General features: G+C 42.0%; 1 protein-coding gene across 1 annotated transcript in view; it reads left to right on the top strand.

Annotated features, from left to right (window-relative positions):
- The window catches only part of LOC139754173 (type-1 angiotensin II receptor-associated protein-like), an 88,850-nt gene that overhangs the window by 17,349 nt on the left and 47,660 nt on the right, over positions 1 to 23,841 (top strand). Inside the window, exon 2 of the mRNA XM_071671361.1 lies at positions 3,426 to 3,460. Within this exon, the coding sequence (XP_071527462.1) occupies positions 3,426 to 3,460 (35 nt within the window). The remainder of the gene's footprint in view (positions 1 to 3,425; positions 3,461 to 23,841) is intronic.

The following is a 23,841-nucleotide window of genomic DNA, read 5'->3' as shown; positions in this document are numbered from 1 at the left end:
AAGCTGTGTAGGTATGTATATTTGCGTGTGTGAACGTATGTATATATATGTGTATGGGGGTGGGTTGGGCCATTCCTTTCGTCTGTTTCCTTGCGCTACCTCGCAAATGCGGGAGACAGCAACAAAAAAAATATATATATATATATATATATATGTCTGTGTATTTGTAAGTATGTGTTTATATGTGTATGTTTATATATATGTATATGTACGTGACTGAGTTTGGTAAAGTGTGTGAAAGAAGAAAGTTTAGAGTAAATGTGAATAAGAGCAAGGTTATTAGGTACAGTAGGGTTGAGGGTCAAGTCAGTTGGGAGGTAAGTTTGAATGGAGAAAAACTGGAGGAAGTAATGTGTTTTAGATATCTGTGAGTGGATCTGGCAGCGGATGGAAGCGGAAGTGAATCATAGGGTGGGGAAGGGGGCGAAAATTCTGGGAGCCTTGAAGAATGTTTGGAAGTCAAGAACATTATCTTGGAAAGCAAAAATGGGTATGTTTGAAGGAATAGTGGTTCCAACAATGTTGCATGGTTGCGAGGTGTGGGCTATGGATAGAGTTGTGTGCAGGAGGGTGGATTTATTGGAAATGAGATGTTTGAGAACAATATGTGGTGTGAGGTGGTTTGATCGAGTAAGTAATGTAAGGGTAAGAGAGATGTGTGGAAATAAAAAGAGCGTGGTTGAGAGAGCAGAAGAGGGTGTTTTGAAATGGTTTGGTCACATGGAGAGAATGAGTGAGGAAAGATTGACCGAGAGGATGTATGCGTCAGAGGTGGAGGGAACGAGAAGTGGGAGACCAAATTGGAGGTGGAAAGATGGAGTGAGAAAGATTTTGAGTGATCGGGTCCTGAACATGCAGGAGGGTGAAAGGCGTGCAAGGAATAGAGTGAATTGGATCGATGTGGTATACCGGGGTCGACGTGCTGTCAATGGATTGAACCAGGGCATGTGAAGCGTCTGGGGTAAACCATGGAAAGTTGTGTGGGGCCTGGATGTGGAAAGGGAGCTGTGGTTTCGGTGCATTATTACATGACAGCTAGAGACTGAGTGTGAACGAATGGGGCCTTTGTTGTCTTTTCCTAGCGCTACCTCGCACACATGAGGGGGGAGGGGGTTGTTATTCCATGTGTGGTGGGGTGGCGATGGGAATAAATAAAGGCAGAAAGTATGAATTATGTACATATGTATATATGTATATGTCTGTGTGTGTATATATATGTGTACATTGAGATGTATAGGTATGTATATTTGCGTGTGTGGACGTGTATGTATATACATGTGTATGTGGGTGGGTTGGGCCATTTTTTCGTCTGTTTCCTTGCACTACCTCACTAACGCAGGAGACAGCGACAAAGCAAAATGAAAAATATGTACGTGTATGTGTGTTTATATATTTTTTATTTTTTATTATACTTAGTCGCTGTCTCCTGCGTCAGCAAGGCAGAGCAAGGAAACAGACGAAAGAATGGCCGAACCGACCCACATACACATGCATATACATATATTGTTTTTATTATTATTATACTTTGTCGTGTCTCCCGCGTTAGCGAGATAGCACAAGGAAACAGACGAAAGAATGGCCCTGCCCACCCACATACACATGTATATACATACACGTCCACACACGCACATATACATACCTATACATTTCAAAGTATACATATATATACATACACAGACTTATACATATATACACATGTACATAATTCATACTTCTCACGTATTCCTTGCGCGTTGTACAAGGTGACTGTAGGGAGCAGGAGCAGGGGGCTGAAAACCTTCCCCTCTTTATATTTCAATTTCTAAAAGGAGAAAAAGAATAGGTGTTTTGGTCTGGGTGGTGTGGAAAGTGTGAGGGTCAGGGAGAATGGTCTGGTTAAGAGAGAGGAGGTAGTGAAAGCTATGCAGAAGATAAAATCTGGCAAAGCTATGGGGTGGGATGGTATTGCAGTATAATTTATTAAGAAAGGGGGTAATGTGTTGTTGACTGATTGGTAAGGATATTCATGGTATATATGGATCATGGTGAAGTGCTTTAGGATTGGCAGAATGCATGCATAGTGCCATTGTACAAAGGCAAAGGGGATAAATGTGACTGTTCAAACTACAGAGGCATAAGTTTGTTGAGTATTACTGGGAAATTGTATGGGAGGGTATTGATTGAGAGTGTGAAGGCATTTACAGAGCATCAGATTGGGGAAGAGGAGTGTGCTTTCTGAAGTGGTTGAGGATATGTGGATCAGGTGTTTGCTTTGAGGAATCTGTTTGAGAAATACTTAGAAAAACAGATGGATTTGTATGTAGCATTTATGAATCTGGAGAAGGCATATGACAGGGTTGATAGAGATGCTTTGTGGAAGGTCTTAGGAGTATATGGTGTGGGAGGTAAGCTGCTACAAGCAGTGAAAAGTTTTTACCAAGAATGTAAGGCATGTGTACAAGTAGGAAGAGTGGAGAGTGATTGGATTCCAGTGAAGGTTGGTCTGTGGCAGGCAGGGGTGCGTGATATCCCCCAAGGTTGTTTGATTTGTTTATGGATGGGGTGGTTAGGGAGGTAAATGCAAGAGTTTTGGAGAGAGGGGTGAGTATGCAGTCTGTTTAGGATGAGAGGGACTGGGAAGTGAGTCAGTTGTTGTTCTCTAATGATACAGTGCTGGTGGCTGATTCGAGTGTGAAACTGTAGAAGTTGGTGACTGAGTTTGGGAAAGTGTGTGAAAGAAATTTGAGAGTAAATGTGAATAAGAACAAGGTTATTAGGTTCCTAAGGGTTAAGGGACAAGTTAATTGGGATGTAAATTTGAATAGAGAAAATTTGGAAGTGAAGTTTTTTTAGATATCTGGAAGTGGACTTAGCAGCGAATGGAACCTTGGGAGCAGAAGTGAATCACAGGGTGGGGGAGGGGATGAAGGTTCTTGGAGCAATGAAGAATGTGTGGAAGGAGAGAACATTATCTTGGAGAGCTAAAATGGGTATGTTTAAAGAAACAGTAGTTCCAACAGGATTATATGGTTTGTGAGGAATGGGCTATTGATAGGGTTGTACGGAGGAGGGTGGATGCATTGGAAATGTTTTAAGACAATATGTGGTGTGAGGTGGTTTGATCAAGTAAGTAATGAAAGGGTATGAGAGATATGTGGAAATAAAATGAGTGTGGTTGAGAGAGCATAAGATGGTGTGTTGAGATGGTTTGGACATATGGAGAGAATGAGTGAGGAAAGATTGACATGGAGGATATATGTGTCAGAGTTGGTGGGTAGGAGGAGAAGCAGAAGACTGAATTGGAGGTAGGAGGATAGAGTGAAAAAGTATAAAGTGAGCTATCATTTTTCCCCTTAATGTTAACTATAAATGGTGTTAATAATCTTGTGGTTTGAAGTGTTTGGTTATAAGTTTTGAAAACAACTAATTTTTCCTTTTTTTTTCAGGGAGTTTTCTTCGCACATCTGATACTCACAGTATGGTAAGTAACACACTAATTAGGAAGTGTTCACTGTATTTAGCTTTTGTTTTTTTGTGTTACTGCATGACTATGTTAAATTTAGTGGGCTTTATTTTTCGTGATTTTTATTTCCATAGTTTATTGCTATATGTTGATATTACTTTCTATCTATCTATCTGTCTGTATCCCGGATGCCTGTTCCCTCCAGAAACTCCCATCAAGGGGATGGCCCCCGGCAAAAGAGTCTCCACTTATCCCTGTCCTTACATGCCTCCCTTGTGTACACTATTCCATGCATTCTTCCACTATTTCTCTCCCTCATGTATTCTTCCACTCTATTTGCCCATGTCATGGGTGGTTTTCCTTTCACACCAACCCCTTTAATTGTACTAACATATACTCTCTTATAAACTCCCAGCTTACATTCTTTCTTTATGCCCAAACCACCTCGAAGTATTATATTTCACCCACTCTACCTTTCCACAATTGATTCCCTTTGCATTCCATGCCATACCACATCTCTCATACACCTCTTCATTTCTTTCTTCATTCCATCTAGTTATACCACATGCTCCCCCCTCAAATAGCCCATTTCAACAGCTTGGACTCTTGACCTTTGTGACTTATTCCATGTTCATGTTTTGGCTGCATAGATTAGGGGGTTAGGAGGACGATACTGTCCCTTAATTCTCTCTTCACTTTCATACTTAAGACTCTACCCTTCATTATTCTGTTAAGGGACCCAGTGACTCTTTGACTGTGTACTGCTCTCTTCCTTATCTCTTCTTCCATATCACCAAACTTGCCTAAGATAGCTCTTAGATACTTAAATTAACTTGCCTCTTCCAGTCTTTCTCCCCCTATATCTAAAACACAGTTTAGGAGACTTTCTTCTTTCACTTTTCTTCTTTCACTTTATATGGTTTTGCAAAATCTATACTTTCACTCTGTTTCCTTTCAAACACCATTACTTTACTTGCATCTCCTTCATTCATGTATGCTTATACACACCATAAAACACACTTACAACTTTTTTTCTTTTTTATGCCGGGCCTTGATTAGAATATAGAGAGAATTATGAAATAGAAAGAGAAAACAAGGGAAAGTATTTATGAATATTGGAGGAAGGGAAAGACCTGTCTTTTGAAATGTGCATCTTCCCTTCACTCTTAGCAAACAACATAGTATTATCCACAAACAGGCTTGCTACTAGTCACCATACCTTTGCCACACTCCATTTCTACACCCCCTTTCTCTAGTTTTGCTTTCATCTTTCTTATAACTCTTATCAATCTGTATACTGAAATATCACTGTGACATCACACAGCCATGTCTCATTCCCACATGTATACCGAAACTTTTGTACAACTCTCCATCTGCTCTTGTACTTGCATTTGCTTCTCTGTAGAAGGTTTTCATACCATCCTGTAGTTGTCCCACTACTCCATATATCCTTAACTTATTCCATAAAGCAATCCATTCAACTTTGTCATACACTTTCTCCAGATCTATAAATGCTGCATACAGCTTCTCACCTCCCACTAAATACTCTTCCACAGTCATCTTCTCCATGAGAATCTGGTCCACACATCCCCCATCTTTCCTAAAACCCTCTTACTCCTCACCTATTCTGCATTCAGTCATTTCCGTCACTCTATCAAACAGCATTCTTGTATACACTTTTCTCGGTATACTTAACAGGGTTATTCCCCTATAATTGCAACATACATCCTTAGGACCTTTTACATCACACTTTCTTCTCTGTACTTTAGCATTTTAGCTGCAATCCCATCCACTCCAGGTGCGTTTCCAACCTTTAGCCTCATTATTGCTATTTTAACTTTTTTTTTCACTTAAGGCCCTTGCACTTGTACCCTCTCTTCCATTCTCTATACTCATGAATGTAACAACTATTCCCCATGTACTGAAAGAGTTTGCCTCTGAACCTGTGCTTGATCGTCTCTGCATTTTCTATTTAAAAACCAGGTTTCCTTCTCATTGGAAGCATGCATTGATACAGCCCATCCCTAAGAAGGGTGACCGTTCTCACCCCTCTAACTATCTTCCTATTGCTTTGACATCTGCCATTTCCAAAGTTTTTGGATCCCTCGTCGACTACCATATCCTTAAACACCGCGAAAATCACAGTATTCTCTCTAATCTCCAGTATGGTTTCCGTAAAGTTAGATCCACTGGTGATATTCTTTCCTATTTTTGTAATGTCTGCTCATCATCCCTGAAAGATCTTGGGGAATCTTATGTAGTTGCCTCTGACGTATCTAAGGCTTTTGACAGGATGTGACTTTTGGGTCTCATCTCTAAGCTCCCCTCTTTTGGTTTCCCCTGTCTCACTTTGCTCCATCATATCTAGCTTCCTCCCTTGGCTATCTATTTCTGCAGTTGTTGATGGATCACCCTCTCCCCTTTTCTCCATCACCGATAGTGTTTCTCAAGGCTCTATTCTGTCCCCTAAGCTTTTTCTCCTTTTTTTTCAATGATTTCCTCTCCTACACAAATAATCCAATGCATTCATATGCTGGCGACTCAACACTGCATTCTTCCGCATCCTTCAGTTGTGCTCCCATCCCTCTATCAAAAACTCCTCACATCTCTGGTCTCTCCTTTGACTGTTCTGTAATTCCACCTCCTGACTCATTGAACATACTTGGTAATACTGTAACATCTACTCTTTCTTGGAAACCCCGCATTACAAGAATTGCTAATTCTGCCTGTAAGGAACTGAGTGTCCTGTTTAGTTGTCAAAACTTCTCCTCTGAACAGCTGCTCTGTTTATGATAGGGACTGATTCCTCCTTTTATGGAGTACTGCTCTCACATTTGGGATGGTTCTAGCTCTGTATTCTTACTTGACGAAGTTGAGTCAAAAGCGATCCGCCTCATAAACTGCTCCAGGCTAACTCCAAACTTGACCCCCTTGCCCTACACCACAATGTTGGTTCAATTTCCCTCTTCTGTAGGTATGACTTTGGTTTTTGCTCCTGAGAGCTGGCTGCTTGTGTGCCCCCACCACTAGCTAGACAATGCAATACTTGGCAATCTGTTGCATCACATTATTATTGTGTGTCCATCAACAACTCAAGAGTGAGCTGTTTTGATACCTTATTCTTTCCCTATACATTAAGCTCTCTACCCTCTCATGTCTTTCCCAATAACCATGACCAAGCACATTTCAAAAGACAGGTTTTTCACTCTCTAAAAATTTTAGGTACTTTCCTTTCTTTTCTTTTTCTATTTCTATTTCATAATTCTCTATATTTCAGTTAAGGCTTGGTCTTGTGGACTCTTGTCCATCATTGGAGTCTTCAGCATGAAGAAAAAAGAAAAAAACATTAAAAGTTATCAAAGGTTTTGATAATCTAGATAATGAATTACATATGGATAAATTCATCTGATTTTACTCGTAGTGATGGTCACAAACTTGTAGGTAATGAGGCAAAATGCTTTTTCTTCAGCAGGATTGTTAACATATGGAATGATTCATCAATTAGAGTGGATGGAAGTAGTGCTACTGATATGTTTAAGAATAGACTTGATGAATATTTCACTTCAAATCCAAGACTGACATTATTTGTGCCTCCTTAGCTAAATGAAAAGTACAGAATTTTTTTTATCTATAATATGTATGTATATCTCTGTACATGCCTTCACCCCTTCAATCAATACCCTCCCATATAATTTACCAGGAATACTCAACAAACTTATACCTCTGTAATTTGAGCACTCACTCTTATCCCCTTTGCCTTTGTACAATGGCACAATGCACGCATTCCGCCAATCCTCAGGCACCTCACCATGAGTCATACATATATTAAATAACCTTACCAACCAGTCAACAATACAGTCACCCCCTTTTTTAATAAATTCCACTGCAATACCATCCAAACCTGCTGCCTTGCCAGCTTTCATCTTCCGCAAAGCTTTTACTACCTCTTCTCTGTTTACCAAATCATTTTCCCTAACCCTCTCACTTTGCACACCACCTCGACCAAAACACCCTATATCTGCCACTCTATCATCAAACACATTCAGCAAACCTTCAAAATACTCACTCCATCTCCTTCTCACATCACCACTACTTGTTATCACCTCCCCATTTGCGCCCTTCACTGAAGTTCCCATTTGCTCCCTTGTCTTACGCACTTTATTTACCTCCTTCCAGAACATCTTTTTATTCTCCCTAAAATTTAATGATACTCTCTCACCCCAACTCTCTGATGATACAGTGCTGGTGGCTGATTTATGTAAGAAACTGCAGAAGCTGGTGACTGAGTTTGGTAAAGTGTGTGAAAGAAGAAAGTTAAGAGTTTAAGAGTAAATGTGAATAAGAGCAAGGTTATTAGGTACAGAAGGGTTGAGGGTCAAGTCAATTGGGAAGTTAGTTTGAATGGAGAAAAACTGAGGAAGTAAAGTGTTTTAGATATCTGGGAGTGGATCTGGCAGCGGATGGAACCATGGAAGCGGAAGTGAATCATTGGGTGGGGGAGGGGGCGAAAATCCTGGGAGCCTTGAAGAATGTGTGGAAGTCGAGAACATTATCTCGGAAAGCAAAAATGGGTATGTTTGAAGGAAAAGTGGTTCCAACAATGTTGTATGGTTGCGAGGCATGGGCTATGGATAGAGTTGTGTGCAGGAGGGTGGATGTGCTGGAAATGAGATGTTTGAGGACAATGTGTGGTGTGAGGTGGTTTGATCGAGTAAGTAATATAAGGGTAAGAGAGATGTGTGGAAATAAAAAGAGCGTGGTTGAGAGAGCAGAAAAGGGTGTTTTGAAATGGTTTGGGCATATGGAGAGAATGAGTGAGGAAAGATTGACCAAGAGGATATATGTGTCGGAGGTGGAGGGAACGAGGAGAAGTGGGAGACCAAATTGGAGGTGGAAAGATGGAGTGAAAAAGATTTTGAGTGATCGGGGCCTGAACATGCAGGAGGGTGAAAGGCGGGCAAGGAATAGAGTGAATTGGATCGATGTGGTATACCGGGGTTGACGTGCTGTCAGTGGATTGAATCAGGGCATGTGAAGCGTCTGGGGTAAACCATGGAAAGTTGTGTGGGGCCTGGATGTGGAAAGGGAGCTGTGGTTTTGGGCATTATTGCGTGACAGCTGGAGACTGAGTGTGAACGAATGGGGCCTTTGTTGTCTTTTCCTAGTGCTACCTCGCACACATGAGGGGGGAGGGGGATGGTATTCCATGTGTGGCGAGGTGGCGATGGGAATGAATAGGGGCAGACAGTGTGAATTGTGTGCATGGGTATATATGTATGTGTCTGTGTGTGTATATGTGTACATTGAGATGTATAGGTATGTCTATTTGCATGTGTGGGCGTGTGTGTGTGTGTACATTGTGTATGGGGGTGGGTTGGGCCATTTCTTTCGTCTGTTTCCTTGCGCTACCTTGCAAACACGGGAGACAGCGACAAAGCAAAATAAAAAAAAAAAAAGTATGTATTTCTACTCTTACTTTGCTGATCTATGATATCAATGTCTCTTCCACAATCACAAACATTCTTGAAGGGACCAAGTGGTTTGTTGCTGTTTGCATTCCTTTGTATGCCTTTGTACTCTCCCATTCAACTTACCAGGTGCGCTCAACAAACTTTTACCTTTTAAGTTTGAGCACATTATCCCCATGTCTTTATACAGTGTCACTATTTATGCATTCTGCCAATCATCAGGCACCTCACCATGATCCATATGGATATGAAAAATCCTGACCAACCACTCAACAACACAGTCACCCCTTTTCGTAAATATTTCAGCTGCAGTACTGTCCACTTCAGTCCCTCTTGCCATATCTCATCTTATGCTAGACCTTCACCACCTCTTCTCTCTTCACCAAACCACTCTCCATGACTCTCATTTTGTATACTGCTGCAACCCAGTCACTCTATATCATGAGGCATGTCCAGTCCATCAAATTACTCCACATCATTCTCTCTTCTCCATTTGACCCCCTTCACCATTGTTCCCACTTGCTCTTTTGTTTTTAACATGCTCTTAGCCTTCTTCCAAAACATCTTACTGTCCCTTTAGTTTACTGATACTTGTTCACCCCATCTCTCATTTGCCCTCTTTAGCAACCCCTGCTTCTTCCTGTTAACTTCCAGCTGCTTTCTCTTATACATCTCCGAGTCAATATCACTCCTTCCTTGTAAGTACTGGCCATATGCTTCTTTTTTCTCTTTTAGTCCACCACTCATTACCCTTTCTAACTAGCCAACCTTACATGTGCCACATTCATATCTCTCACATTCCAGAACTGCTTCTATAAATACCTTTCATTCCTCATTCACCCCCTGGCTTTCTTTACTCCCACAATTTGCCTTTCTGCACTCAATTTCTCCTGATATTGCTTCACTCACATCTCATTTCTGAGTATACTCTCCTCTTACCATTACATTTCTTCTTTTCCAAAAACCCTCAACACATTTTTCCCTCACCTTCACAAGGTAATGATCCCATATCCCACCAGCTCCCTGTTTCAGCAAATTCACATCCAAAAGTCTTTCTTTTACAAGCCAATCAATTAATGCATAATCCAGCAATGTCTGCTGACCATCTTTCCTATTCATATTCTTATACTTGTGTATATCCCTCTTTTTAAATCAGGTATTTCCAGTCACTTTTTCTTTTCCAGTCTATTTTCAACACACAACAAGCTGTTTACCATTTTCAATCATAATACTGAATCCCCCATGTCTTCCCAGTTATTTCCTCAACTACCGCATTACTACCACATTACTCACCTTCACATTTAAATCACCCATCACTAATACCCAGTCTCTTGCATCAGACCCCTGACACACTCGCTCAGCTTCTCCCAAAACACTTGCCTCACATGATATTTCTTTCCATAATATAGGAAGTGCCAGGAACAGATGAAAAAATGCTATATTCACTCTCCAATTTGGCCTTTCCCTTTTCCCCTCCACCTCTTACACATTTATATCCTCTTTGTCAGACTTTTATTGCTCATTCTGTCCATGTGTCCAAATAAATCAGTACACACTCTTCAGCTCTGTTGAGCACACTCTTATTACCACATCTCTTATATACCCATTTATTACTAACTTGAATGAATGACTTCACACACACCTCCTTTCCAAAATGTCCACCCTTGTCTGCACATCCTTATCTATAGCCCATGCCTTGCATCCATAGAACAAAGTTGGGACAGTTATACCTTCAAACATACTTATTTTTACTCTCCCAGAAATGACCTCTTTCCACACATTCCTTGATGTTCCCAGAACATTTACCTCATTGACCACCCTATGATTCATTTCTGCTTCCATAGTTCCATTTACTCCCAGGTATCTAAAACAGTTCTTATTCCAAATTTTCTCCATTGAGACTCACACCCCAGCCAACCTGTTCCTCTGTCCTAGATTTTCCTTTTATTCACAGTAAATCTCCTCCTTTCACACACTTCCAAACTCAGTCACCAACTTCTACAATTTCTCATTTAAATATGCCACCAATGTTTTGTCATCAGCAAACAACAGACTCACTTCCCAGGTCTCCCCACCCCATACATGCCCTTCTTTCCAAGAGGATATATGAGTTTTGCAGCTTATGAAGCATGTTATGTTAAAGTAAGATTGGGAAAGGGAGAAGTTGAAGGATGTAAAGTTTGGATATTGAATGACCAAAATTTTGTGAGTTTAATTGAGCTTGGTAGTGGAAGTGTCACAGACTTCAGGCAAAGCTCAGCAATGTTATTACCTTCAATAAATCAACATATTTTAAAAATGTGTGGAAGGCGAGAACGTTATCTCGGAGAGCAAAAATGGGTATGTTTGAAGGGATAGTAATTCCAACAATGTTACATGATTGTGAGGCATGGGCTATAGATAGGGTAGTGTGGAAGAGGGTGGATGTGTTGGAAATGATATATTTGAGGACAAAATGTGGTGTGATTAAGTAATGAAAGGGTAAGAGAGATGTGTGGTAATAAAAAGAGTGTGGTTGAGAGAACAGAAAAGGGTGTGTTGAAATGGTTTGGACACGTGGAGAGAATGAGAGAGGAAAGATTGACAAAGAGGATATATGTGCCAGAGGTAGAGGGAAGAAGGAGAAGCAGGAGACCAAATTGGAGGTAGAAGGATGGAGTGAAAAAGCTTTTTGAGCAATCGAAAGATTGATAAAGAGGATATATGTGCCAGAGGTAGAGGGAAGAAGGAGAAGCAGGAGACCAAATTGGAGGTAGAAGGATGGAGTGAAAAAGCTTTTTGAGCAATCGAAGCCTGAACATACAGGAGGGTGAAAGGCATGCAAGGAATAGAGTGAATTGAAATGTGGTATACCTGGGTGGACGTGCTGTCAGTGGATTAAACCGGGGCATGTGAAGCATCTGGGGTAAACCATGGAAAGGTCTGTGGGGCATGGATGTGTAAAGGGAGCTGTGGTTTTGGTGCATTACACATGACAGCTAGAGACTGAGTGTGAACGAATGTGGCCTTTTTTGTCTGTTCATGGTCCTGCCTCGCTTGGGGGGGATGGTATTTCGTGTGTGGCTGGATGGTGATGGGAATGGATGAAGGCAGCAAGTATATGGATATGTATGTCTGTATATATGTATATGTCTGTGTATGTATATCTGCGTGTGTGGACATTTATGTATATACATGTGTTTGTGAGTGGGTTGGGCCATTCCTCGTCTAATTCCTTGCGCTACCTCACTAACGCGGAAGACAGCGGTTAGGTATGATAGATAAATGAATAAATATATATATATATATATATATATATATATATATATATATATATATATATATATATATAATATTTATATTTATTTTGCTTTGTCGCTGTCTCCCGCATTTGCGAGGTAGCGCAAGGAAACAGACGAAAGAAATGGCCCAACCCTCCCCCATACACATGTATATACACACACGTCCACACACGCAAATATACATACCTATACATCTCAATGTACACATATATATACACACACAGACACATACATATATACCCATGCACACAATTAACACTGTCTGCCTTTATTCATACCCATCGCCACCTCGCCACACATGGAATACCATCCCCCTTCCCCCTCATGTGTGCAGGGTAGCGCTAGGAAAAGACAACAAAGGCCTCATTCGTTCACACTTAAGTCTCTAGCTGTCATGCCATAATGCCCGAAACCACAGCTCCCTTTCCACATCCAGGCCCCACACAGCTTTCCATGGTTTACCCCAGACACTTCACATGCCCTGATTCAATCCACTGACAGCACGTCAACCCCAGTATACCACATCAATCCAATTCACTCTATTCCTTGCCTGCCTTTCACCCTCCTGCATGTTCAGGCCCCGATCACTCAAAATCTTTTTGACTCCATCTTTCCACCTCCAATTTGGTCTCCCACTTCTCCTCGTTCCCTCCACCTCTGACACATATATCCTCTTGGTCAATCTTTCCTCACTCATTCTCTCCATGGGCCCAAACCATTTCAAAACACCCTCTTCTGCTCTCTCAACCATGGTCTTTTTATTTCCACACATCTCTCTTACCCTTACATTACTTACTCGATCAAACCACCTTACACCACACATTGTCCTCAAACATCTCATTCCCAGCACATCCACCCTCCTGCACACAACTCTATCCATAGCCCACGCCTCGCAACCATACAACATTGTTGGAACCACTATTCCTTCAAACATACCCATTTTTGCTTTCCGAGATAATGTTCTCGACTTCCACACATTCTTCAAGGCTCCCAGAATTTTCGCCCCCTCCCCCACCCTATGATTCACTTCCGCTTCCATGGTTCCATCCGCTGCCAGATCCACTCCCAGATATCTAAAACACTTTACTTCCTCCAGTTTTTCTCCATTCAAACTTACCTCCCAATTGACTTGAAGCTCAACCCTACTGTACCTAATAACCTTGCTCTTATTCACATATATATATATATGTATATATATATATATATATATATATATATATATATATATATATATATATATATATATATTTTTTTTTTTTTTTTTTTTTGTCGCTGTCTCCCGCGTTTGCGAGGTAGCGCAAGGAAACAGACGAAAGAAATGGCCCAACCCACCCCCATACACATGTATGTACATACGTCCGCACACGCAAATATGCATACCTACACAGCTTTCCATGGTTTACCCCAGACGCTTCACATGCCTTGATTCAATCCTCTGACAGCACATCAACCCCGGTATATATATATATATATATATATATATATATATATATATATATTTTTTTTTTTTTTGCTTTGTCGCTGTCTCCCGCGTTTGTGAGGTAGCGCAAGGAAACAGACAATAGAAATGGCCCAACCCACCCCATACACATGTATATACATACGTCCACACACGCAAAATATACATACCTACACAGCTTTCCATGGTTTACCCCAGACGCTTCACATGCTCCAATTTAATCCACTGACAGCACGTCAACCCCGGTATACCACATCGCTCCAATTCACTCTATTCCTTGCCCTCCTTTCACCCTCCTGCATGTTCAGGCCCCGATCACACAAAATCTTTTTCACTCCATCTTTCCACCTCCAGTTTGGTCTCCCTCTTCTCCTCGTTCCCTCCACCTCCGACACATATATCCTCTTGGTCAATCTTTCCTCACTCATTCTCTCCATGTGCCCAAACCATTTCAAAACACCCTCTTCTGCTCTCTCAACCACGCTCTTTTTATTTCCACACATCTCTCTTACCCTTGCGTTACTTACTCGATCAAACCACCTCACACCACACATTGTCCTCAAACATCTCATTTCCAGCACTTCCATCCTCCTGCGCACAACTCTATCCATAGCCCACGCCTCACAACCATACAACGTTGTTGGAACCACTATTCCTTCAAACATACTCATTTTTGCTTTCCGAGATAATGTTCTCGACTTCCACACATTCTTCAAGGCTCCCAGAATTTTCGCCCCCTCCCCCACCCTATGATCCACTTCCGCTTCCATGGTTCCATCCGCTGCCAGATCCACTCCCAGATATCTAAAACACTTCACTTCATCCAGTTTCACTGCTTCTAACAACTTGCCTCCCACACCATATATTGTTAATACCTTCCACAGAGCATCTCTATCAACTCTATCATATGCCTTCTCCAGATCCATAAATGCTACATACAAATCCATTTGCTTTTCTAAGTATTTCTCACATACATTCTTCAAAGCAAACACCTGATCCACACATCCTCTACCACTTCTGAAACCACTCTGCTCTTCCCCAATCTGATGCTCTGTACATGCTTTCACCCTCTCAATCAATACCCTCCCATATAATTTACCAGGAATACTCAACAAACTTATACCTCTGTAATTTGAGCACTCACTCTTATCCCCTTTGCCTTTGCACAATGGCACTATGCACGCATTCTGCCAATCCTCAGGCACCTCACCGTGAGTCATACATACATTAAATAACCTTACCAACCAGTCAGCAATACAGTCACCCCCTTTTTTTAATAAATTCCACTGCAGTACCATCCAAACCTGCTGCCTTGCCGGCTTTCATCTTCCGCAAAGCTTTTACTACCTCTTCTCTGTTTACCAAATCATTTTCCCTAACCCTCTCACTTTGCACACCACCTCGACCAAAACACCCTATATCTGCCACTCTATCATCAAACACATTCAACAAACCTTCAAAATACTCACTCCATCTCCTCAGATCACCACTACTTGTTATCACCTCCCCATGTGTGCCCTTCACTGAAGTTCCCATTTGCTCCCTTGTCTTACGCACTTTATTTACCTCCTTCCAGAACATCTTTTTATTCTCCCTAAAATTTAATGATACTCTCTCACCCCAACTCTCATTTGCCCTTTTTTTCACCTCTTGCACCTTTCTCTTGACCTCCTGTCTCTTTCTTTTATACGTCTCCCACTCAACTGCATTTTTTCCCTGCAAAAATCGTCCAAATGCCTCTCTCTTCTCTTTCACTAATTTTTTTTTTTTTTTTTTTTTTTTTTTTTTTATACTTTGTCGCTGTCTCCCGCGTTTGCGAGGTAGCGCGAGGAAACAGACGAAAGAAATGGCCCAACCCCCATACACACGTACATACACACGTCCACACACGCAAATATACATACCTACACAGCTTTCCATGGTTTACCCCAGACGCTTCACATGCCTTGATTCAATCCACTGACAGCACGTCAACCCCGGTATACCACATCGCTCCAATTCACTCTATTCCTTGCCCTCCTTTCACCCTCCTGCATGTTCAGGCCCCGATCACACAAAATCTTTTTCACTCCATCTTTCCACCTCCAATTTGGTCTCCCTCTTCTCCTTGTTCCCTCCACCTCCGACACATATATCCTCTTGGTCAATCTTTCCTCACTCATCCTCTCCATGTGCCCAAACTACTTCAAAACACCCTCTTCTGCTCTCTCAACCATGCTCTTTTTATTTCCACACATCTCTCTTACCCTTACGTTACTCGCTCGATCAAACCACCTCACACCACACATTGTCCTCAAACATCTCATTTCCAGCACATCCATCCTCCTGCGCACAACTCCATCCATAGCCCACGCCTCGCAACCATACAACATTGTTGGAACCACTATTCCTTCAAACATACCCATTTTTGCTTTCCGAGATAATGTTCTCGACTTCCACACATTCTTCAAGGCTCCCAGAATTTTCGCCCCCTCCCCCACCCTATGATCCACTTCTGCTTCCATGGTTCCATCCGCTGCCAGATCCACTCCCAGATATCTAAAACACTTCACTTCCTCCAGTTTTTCTCCATTCAAACTCACCTCCCAATTGACTTGACCCTCAACCCTACTGTACCTAATAACCTTGCTCTTATTCACATTTACTCTTAACTTTCTTCTTCCACGCACTTTACCAAACTCAGTCACCAGCTTCTGCAGTTTCTCACATGAATCAGCCACCAGCTCTGTATCATCAGCGAACAACAACTGACTCACTTCCCAAGCTCTCTCATCCCCAACAGACTTCATACTTGCCCCTCTTTCCAAAACTCTTGCATTTACCTCCCTAACAACCCCATCCATAAACAAATTAAACAACCATGGAGACAGCACACACCTCTGCCGCAAACCTACATTCACTGAGAACCAATCACTTTCCTCTCTTCCTGCACGTACACATGCCTTACATCCTCGATAAAAACTTTTCACTGCTTCTAACAACTTTCCTCCCACACCATATATTCTTAATACCTTCCACAGAGCATCTCTATCAACTCTATCAACTCTATATATATATATATATATATTTTTTTTTTTTTTTTATACTTTGTCGCTGTCTCCTGCGTTTGCGAGGTAGCGCAAGGAAACAGACGAAAGAAATGGCCCAACCCCCCCCATACACATGTACATACACACGTCCACACACGGAAATATACATACCTACACAGCTTTCCATGGTTTACCCCGGACGCTTCACATGCCTTGATTCAATCCACTGACAGCATGTCAACCCCTGTATACCACATCGCTCCAATTCACTCTATTCCTTGCCCTCCTTTCACCCTCCTGCATGTTCAGGCCCCGATCACACAAAATCTTTTTCACTCCATCTTTCCACCTCCAATTTGGTCTCCCACTTCTCCTCGTTCCCTCCACTTCCGACACATATGTCCTCTTGGTCAATCTTTCCTCACTCATTCTCTCCATGTGCCCAAACCATTTCAAAACACCCTCTTCTGCTCTCTCAACCACGCTCTTTTTATTTCCACACATCTCTCTTACCCTTACGTTACTTACTCGATCAAACCACCTTACACCACACATTGTCCTCAAACATCTCATTTCCAGCAAATCCATCCTCCTGCGCACAACTCTATCCATAGCCCACGCCTCGCAACCATACAACATTGTTGGAACCACTATTCCTTCAAACATACCCATTTTTGCTTTCCGAGATAATGTTCCTGCAAAAAAAATCGTCCAAATGCCTCTCTCTTCTTTTTCACTAATAATCTTACTTCTTCATCCCACCACTCACTACCCTTTCTAATCAACCCACCTCCCACTCTTCTCATGCCACAAGCATCTTTTGCGCAATCCATCACTGATTCCCTAAATACATCCCATTCCTCCCCCACTCCCCTTACTTCCATTGTTCTCACCTTTTTCCATTCTGTACTCAGTTTCTCCTGGTACTTTCTCACACAAGTCTCCTTCCCAAGCTCACTTACTCTCACCACGATTTTTGCAGGGAAAAAATGCAATTGAGTGGGAGATGTATAAAAGAAAGAGACAGGAGGTCAAGAGAAAGGTGCAAGAGGTGAAAAAGAGGGCAAATGAGAGTTGGGGTGAGAGAGTATCATTAAATTTTAGGGAGAATAAAAAGATGTTCTGGAAGGAGGTAAATAAAGTGCGTAAGACAGGGGAGCAAATGGGAACTTCAGTGAAGGGCGCAAATGGGGAGGTGATAACAAGTAGTGGTGATGTGAGAAGGAGATGGAGTGAGTATTTTGAAGGTTTGTTGAATGTGTTTGATGATAGAGTGGCAGATATAGGGTGTTTTGGTCGAGGTGGTGTGCAAAGTGAGAGGGTTAGGGAAAATGATTTGGTAAACAGAGAAGAGGTAGTAAAAGCCTTGCGGAAGATGAAAGCCGGCAAGGCAGCAGGTTTGGATGGTATTGCAGTGGAATTTATTAAAAAAGGGGGTGACTGTATTGTTGACTGGTTGGTAATGTTATTTAATGTATGTATGACTCATGGTGAGGTGCCTGAGGATTGGCGGAAAGCGTGCATAGTGCCATTGTACAAAGGCAAAGGGGATAAGAGTGAGTGCTCAAATTACAGAGGTATAAGTTTGTTGAGTATTCCTGGTAAATTATATTGGAGGGTATTGATTGAGAGGGTGAAGGCATGTACAGAGCATCAGATTGGGGAAGAGCAGTGTGGTTTCAGAAGTGGTAGAGGATGTGTGGATCAAGTGTTTGCTTTGAAGAATGTATGTGAGAAATACTTAGAAAAGCAAATGGATTTGTATGTAGCATTTATGGATCTGTAGAAGGCATATGATAGAGTTGATAGAGATGCTGTGTGGAAGGTATTAAGAATATATGGTGTGGGAGGCAAGTTGATAGAAGCAGTGAAAAGTTTTTATCGAGGATGTAAGGCATGTGTACGTGTAGGAAGAGAGGAAAGTGATTGGTTCTCAGTGAATGTAGGTTTGCGGCAGGGGTGTGTGATGTCTCCATGGTTGTTTAATTTTTTTATGGATGGGGTTGTTAGGGAGGTGAATGCAAGAGTTTTGGAAAGAGGGGCAAGTATGAGGTCTGTTGTGGATGAGAGAGCTTGGGAAGTGAGTCAGTTGTTGTTCGCTGATGATACAGTGCTGGTGGCTGATTCATGTAAGAAACTGCAGAAGCAGGTGACTGAGTTTGGTAAAGTGTGTGAAAGAAGAAAGTTAAGAGTGAATGTGAATAAGAGCAAGGTAATTAGGTACAGTAGGGTTGAGGGTCAAGTCAATTGGGAGGTAAGTTTGAATGGAGAAAAACTGGAGGAATAAAGTGTTTTAGATATCTGGGAGTGGATCTGGCAGCGGATGGAACCATGGAAGCGGAAGTGAATCATAGGGTGGGGGAGGGGGTGAAAATCCTGGGAGCCTTGAAGAATGTGTGGAAGTCGAGAACATTATCTCGGAAAGCAAAAATGGGTATGTTTGAAGGAATAGTGGTTCCAACAATGTTGTATTGTTGCGAGGCGTGGGTTATGGCTAGAGTTGTGTGCAGGAGGGTGGATGTGCTGGAAATGAGATGTTTGACGACAATGTGTGGTGTGAGGTGGTTTGATTGAGTAAGTAATGTAAGGGTAAGAGAGATGTGTGGAAATAAAAAGAGCGTTGTTGAGAGAGCAGAAGAGGGTGTTTTGAAATGGTTTGGGTGCATGGAGAGAATGAGTGAGGAAAGATTGACCAAGAGGATATATGTGTCAGAGGTGGAGGGAACGAGGAGAAGTGGGAGACCAAATTGGAGGTGGAAAGATGGAGTGAAAAAGATTTTGAGTGATCGGGGCCTGAACATGCAGGAGGGTGAAAGGAGGGCAAGGAATAGAGTGAATTGGATCGATTTGGTATACTGGGGTTGACGTGCTGTCAGTGGATTGAATCAGGGCATGTGAAGCGTCTGGGGTAAACCATGGAAAGTTGTGTGGGGCCTGGATGTGGAAAGGGAGCTGTGGTTTCGGGCATTATTGCATGACAGCTAGAGACTGAGTGTGAACAAATGGGGCCTTTGTTGTCTTTTCCTAGCGCTACCTCACACACATGATGGGGGAGGGGGATGGTATTCCATGCGTGGCGAGGTGGCGATGGGAATGAATAAAGGCAGACAGTGTGAATTGTGTGCATGGGTATATATGTATGTGTCTGTGTGTGTATATATATGTGTACATTGAGATGTATAGGTATGTATATTTGCGTGTGTGGACGTGTATGTATATACATTGTGTATGGGGGTGGGTTGGGCCATATCTTTCGTCTGTTTCCTTACGCTACCTCGCAAACACGGGAAACAGCGACAAAGCAAAATAAATAAAATAAAATAAAATAAAATAAAATAAAATAAATAAATAAAACAAGTAGTGGTGATGTGAAAAGGAGATGGAGTGAGTATTTTGAAGGTTTGTTGAATGTGTTTGATGATAGAGTGGCAGATATAGGGTGTTTTGGTCGAGGTGGTGTGCAAAGTGAGAGGGTTAGGGAAAATGATTTGGTAAACAGAGAAGAGGTAGTAAAAGCTTTGCGGAAGATGAAAGCCGGCAAGGCAGCAGGTTTGGATGGTATTGCAGTGGAATTTATTAAAAAAGGGGGTGACTGTATTGTTGACTGGTTGGTAAGGTTATTTAATGTATGTATGACTCACTGGTGAGGTGCCTGAGGATTGGCGGAATGCGTGCATAGTGCCATTGTACAAAGGCAAAGGGGATAAGAGTGAGTGCTCAAATTACAGAGGTATAAGTTTGTTGAGTATTCCTGGTAAATTATATGGGAGGGTATTGATTGAGAGGGTGAAGGCATGTACAGAGCATCAGATTTGGGAAGAGCAGTGTGGTTTCAGAAGTGGTAGAGGATGTGTGGATCAGGTGTTTGCTTTGAAGAATGTATATGAGAAATACTTAGAAAAGCAAATGGATTTGTATGTAGCATTTATGGATCTGGAGAAGGCATATGATAGAGTTGATAGAGATGCTCTGTGGAAGGTATTAAGAATATATGGTGTGGGAGGCAAGTTGTTAGAAGCAGTGAAAAGTTTTTATCGAGGATGTAAGGCATGTGTACGTGTAGGAAGAGAGGAAAGTGATTGGTTCTCAGTGAATGTAGGATTGCGGCAGGGGTGTGTGATGTCTCCATGGTTGTTTAATTTGTTTTTGGATGGGGTTGTTAGGGAGGTGAATGCAAGAGTTTTGGAAAGAGGGGCAAGTATGAAGTCTGTTGGGGATGAGAGAGCTTGGGAAGTGAGTCAGTTGTTGTTCGCTGATGATACAGCACTGGTGGCTGATTCATGTGAGAAACTGCAGAAGCTGCTGACTGAGTTTGGTAAAGTGTGTGAAAGAAGAAAGTTAAGAGTAAATGTGAATAAGAGCAAGGTAATTAGGTACAGTAGGGTTGAGGGTCAAGTCAATTGGGAGGTGAGTTTAAATGGAGAAAAACTGGAGGAAGTGAAGTGTTTTAGATATCTGGGAGTGGATCTGGCAGCGGATGGAACCATGGAAGCAGAAGTGGATCATAGGGTGGGGGAGGGGGCGAAAATTCTGGGAGCCTTGAAGAATGTGTGGAAGTCGAGAACATTATCTCGGAAAGCAAAAATGGGTATGTTTGAAGGAATAGTGGTTCCAACAATGTTGTATGGTTGCGAGGTGTGGGCTATGGATAGAGTTGTGCGCAGGAGGATGGATGTGCTGGAAATGAGATGTTTGAGGACAATATATGGTGTGAGGTGGTTTGATCGAGTAAGTAAGGTAAGGGTAAGAGAGATGTGTGGAAATAAAAAGAGCGTGGTTGAGAGAGCAGAAGAGGGTGTTTTGAAATGGTTTGGGCACATGGAGAGAATGAGTGAGGAAAGATTGACCAAGTGGATATATGTGTCGGAGGTGGAGGGAACGAGGAGAAGAGAGAGACCAAATTGGAGGTGGAAAGATGGAGTGAAAAAGATTTTGAGTGATCGGGGCCTGAACATGCAGGAGGGTGAAAGGAGGGCAAGGAATAGAGTGAATTGGAGCGATGTGGTATACCGGGGTTGACGTGCTGTCAGTGGATTGAATCAGGGCATGTGAAGCATCTGGGGTAAACCATGGAAAGCTGTGTAGGTATGTATATTTGTGTGTGTGGACGTATGTATATACATGTGTATGGGAGTGGGTTGGGCCATTTCTTTCGTCTGTTTCCTTGCGCTACCTCGCAAACGCGGGAGACAGCGACAAAGCAAAAAAAAGAAAGAAAAAATATATATATATATATATATATATATATATATATATATATATATATATATATATATATATGTGATTGGGTATTGATTGAGAGGGTGAAGGCATGTACAGAGCATCAGATTGGGGAAGAGCAGTGTGGTTTCAGAAGTGGTAGAGGATGTGTGGATCAGGTGTTTGCTTTGAAGAATGTATGTGAGAAATACTTAGAAAAGCAAATGGATTTGTATGTAGCATTTATGGATCTGGAGAAGGCATATGATAGAGTTGATAGAGATGCTCTGTGGAAGGTATTAAGAATATATGGTGTGGGAGGAAAGTTGTTAGAAGCAGTGAAAAGTTTTTATCGAGGATGTAAGGCATGTGTACGTTTAGGAAGAGAGGAAAGTGATTGGTTCTCAGTGAATGTAGGTTTGCGGCAGGGGTGTGTGATGTCTCCATGGTTGTTTAATTTGTTTATGGATGGGGTTGTTAGGGAGGTAAATGCAAGAGTTTTGGAAAGAGGGGCAAGTATGAAGTCTGTTGGGGATGAGAGAGCTTGGGAAGTGAGTCAGTTGTTGTTCGCTGATGATACAGCGCTGGTGGCTGATTCATGTGAGAAACTGCAGAAGCAGGTGACTGAGTTTGGTAAAGTGTGTGGAAGAAGAAAGTTAAGAGTAAATGTGAATAAGAGCAAGGTTATTAGGTACAGTAGGGTTGAGGGTCAAGTCAATTGGGAGGTGAGTTTGAATGGAGAAAAACTGGAGGAAGTGAAGTGTTTTAGATATCTGGGAGTGGATCTGGCAGCGGATGGAACCATGGAAGCGGAAGTGGATCATAGGGTGGGGGAGGGGGCGAAAATTCTGGGGGCCTTGAAGAATGTGTGGAAGTCGAGAACATTATCTCGGAAAGCAAAAATGGGTATGTTTGAAGGAATAGTGGTTCCAACAATGTTGTATGGTTGCGAGGCGTGGGCTATGGATAGAGTTGTGCGCAGGAGGATGGATGTGCTGGAAATGAGATGTTTGAGGACAATGTGTGGTGTGAGGTGGTTTGATCGAGTGAGTAACGTAAGGGTAAGAGAGATGTGTGGAAATAAAAAAGAGCATGGTTGAGAGAGCAGAAGAGGGTGTTTTGAAGTGGTTTGGGCACATGGAGAGGATGAGTGAGGAAAGATTGACCAAGAGGATATATGTGTCGGAGGTGGAGGGAGCAAGGAGAAGAGGGAGACCAAATTGGAGGTGGAAATATGGAGTGAAAAAGATTTTGTGTGATCGGGGCCTGAACATGCAGGAAGGTGAAAGGAGGGCAAGGAATAGAGTGAATTGGAGCGATGTGATATACCGGGGTTGACGTGCTGTCAGTGGATTGAATCAAGGCATGTGAAGCGTCTGGGGTAAACCATGGAAAGCTGTATAGGTATGTATATTTGCGTGTGTGGACGTATGTATATACATGTGTATGGGGGTGGGTTGGGCCATTTCTTTCGTCTGTTTCCTTGCGCTACCTCGCAAACGCGGGAGACAGCGACAAAGTATAAAAAAAAAAAAATATATATATATATATATATATATATATATATATATATATATATATATATATATATATATATATATATATATAGGTAGCGTAAGGAAACGGACAAAAGAATGGCCCAACCCACCCACATACACATGTATATATATACACGTCCACACACGCAAATATACGTACCTATACATCTCAACGTATACATATATATACACACACAGACATATACATATATACACATGTACATAATTCATACTGCCTGCCTTTATTCATTCCCAACTCCACCCCACCACACATGAAATAACAACCCCCTCCCCCACATGTGCCAGAGGTAGCACTAGGAAAAGACAACAAAGACCACATTCGTTCACACAGTCTCTAGCTGTCATGTAATAATGCACTGATACCACAGCTCCCTTTCCACATCCAGGCCCCACAGAACTTTCCA

The sequence above is a fragment of the Panulirus ornatus genome, chromosome 16 (genome assembly GCF_036320965.1).
Source record: "Panulirus ornatus isolate Po-2019 chromosome 16, ASM3632096v1, whole genome shotgun sequence".
In the NCBI taxonomy this organism is placed as follows: domain Eukaryota; kingdom Metazoa; phylum Arthropoda; class Malacostraca; order Decapoda; family Palinuridae; genus Panulirus; species Panulirus ornatus.
This window is presented reverse-complemented; position numbering and strand designations above follow the sequence as displayed.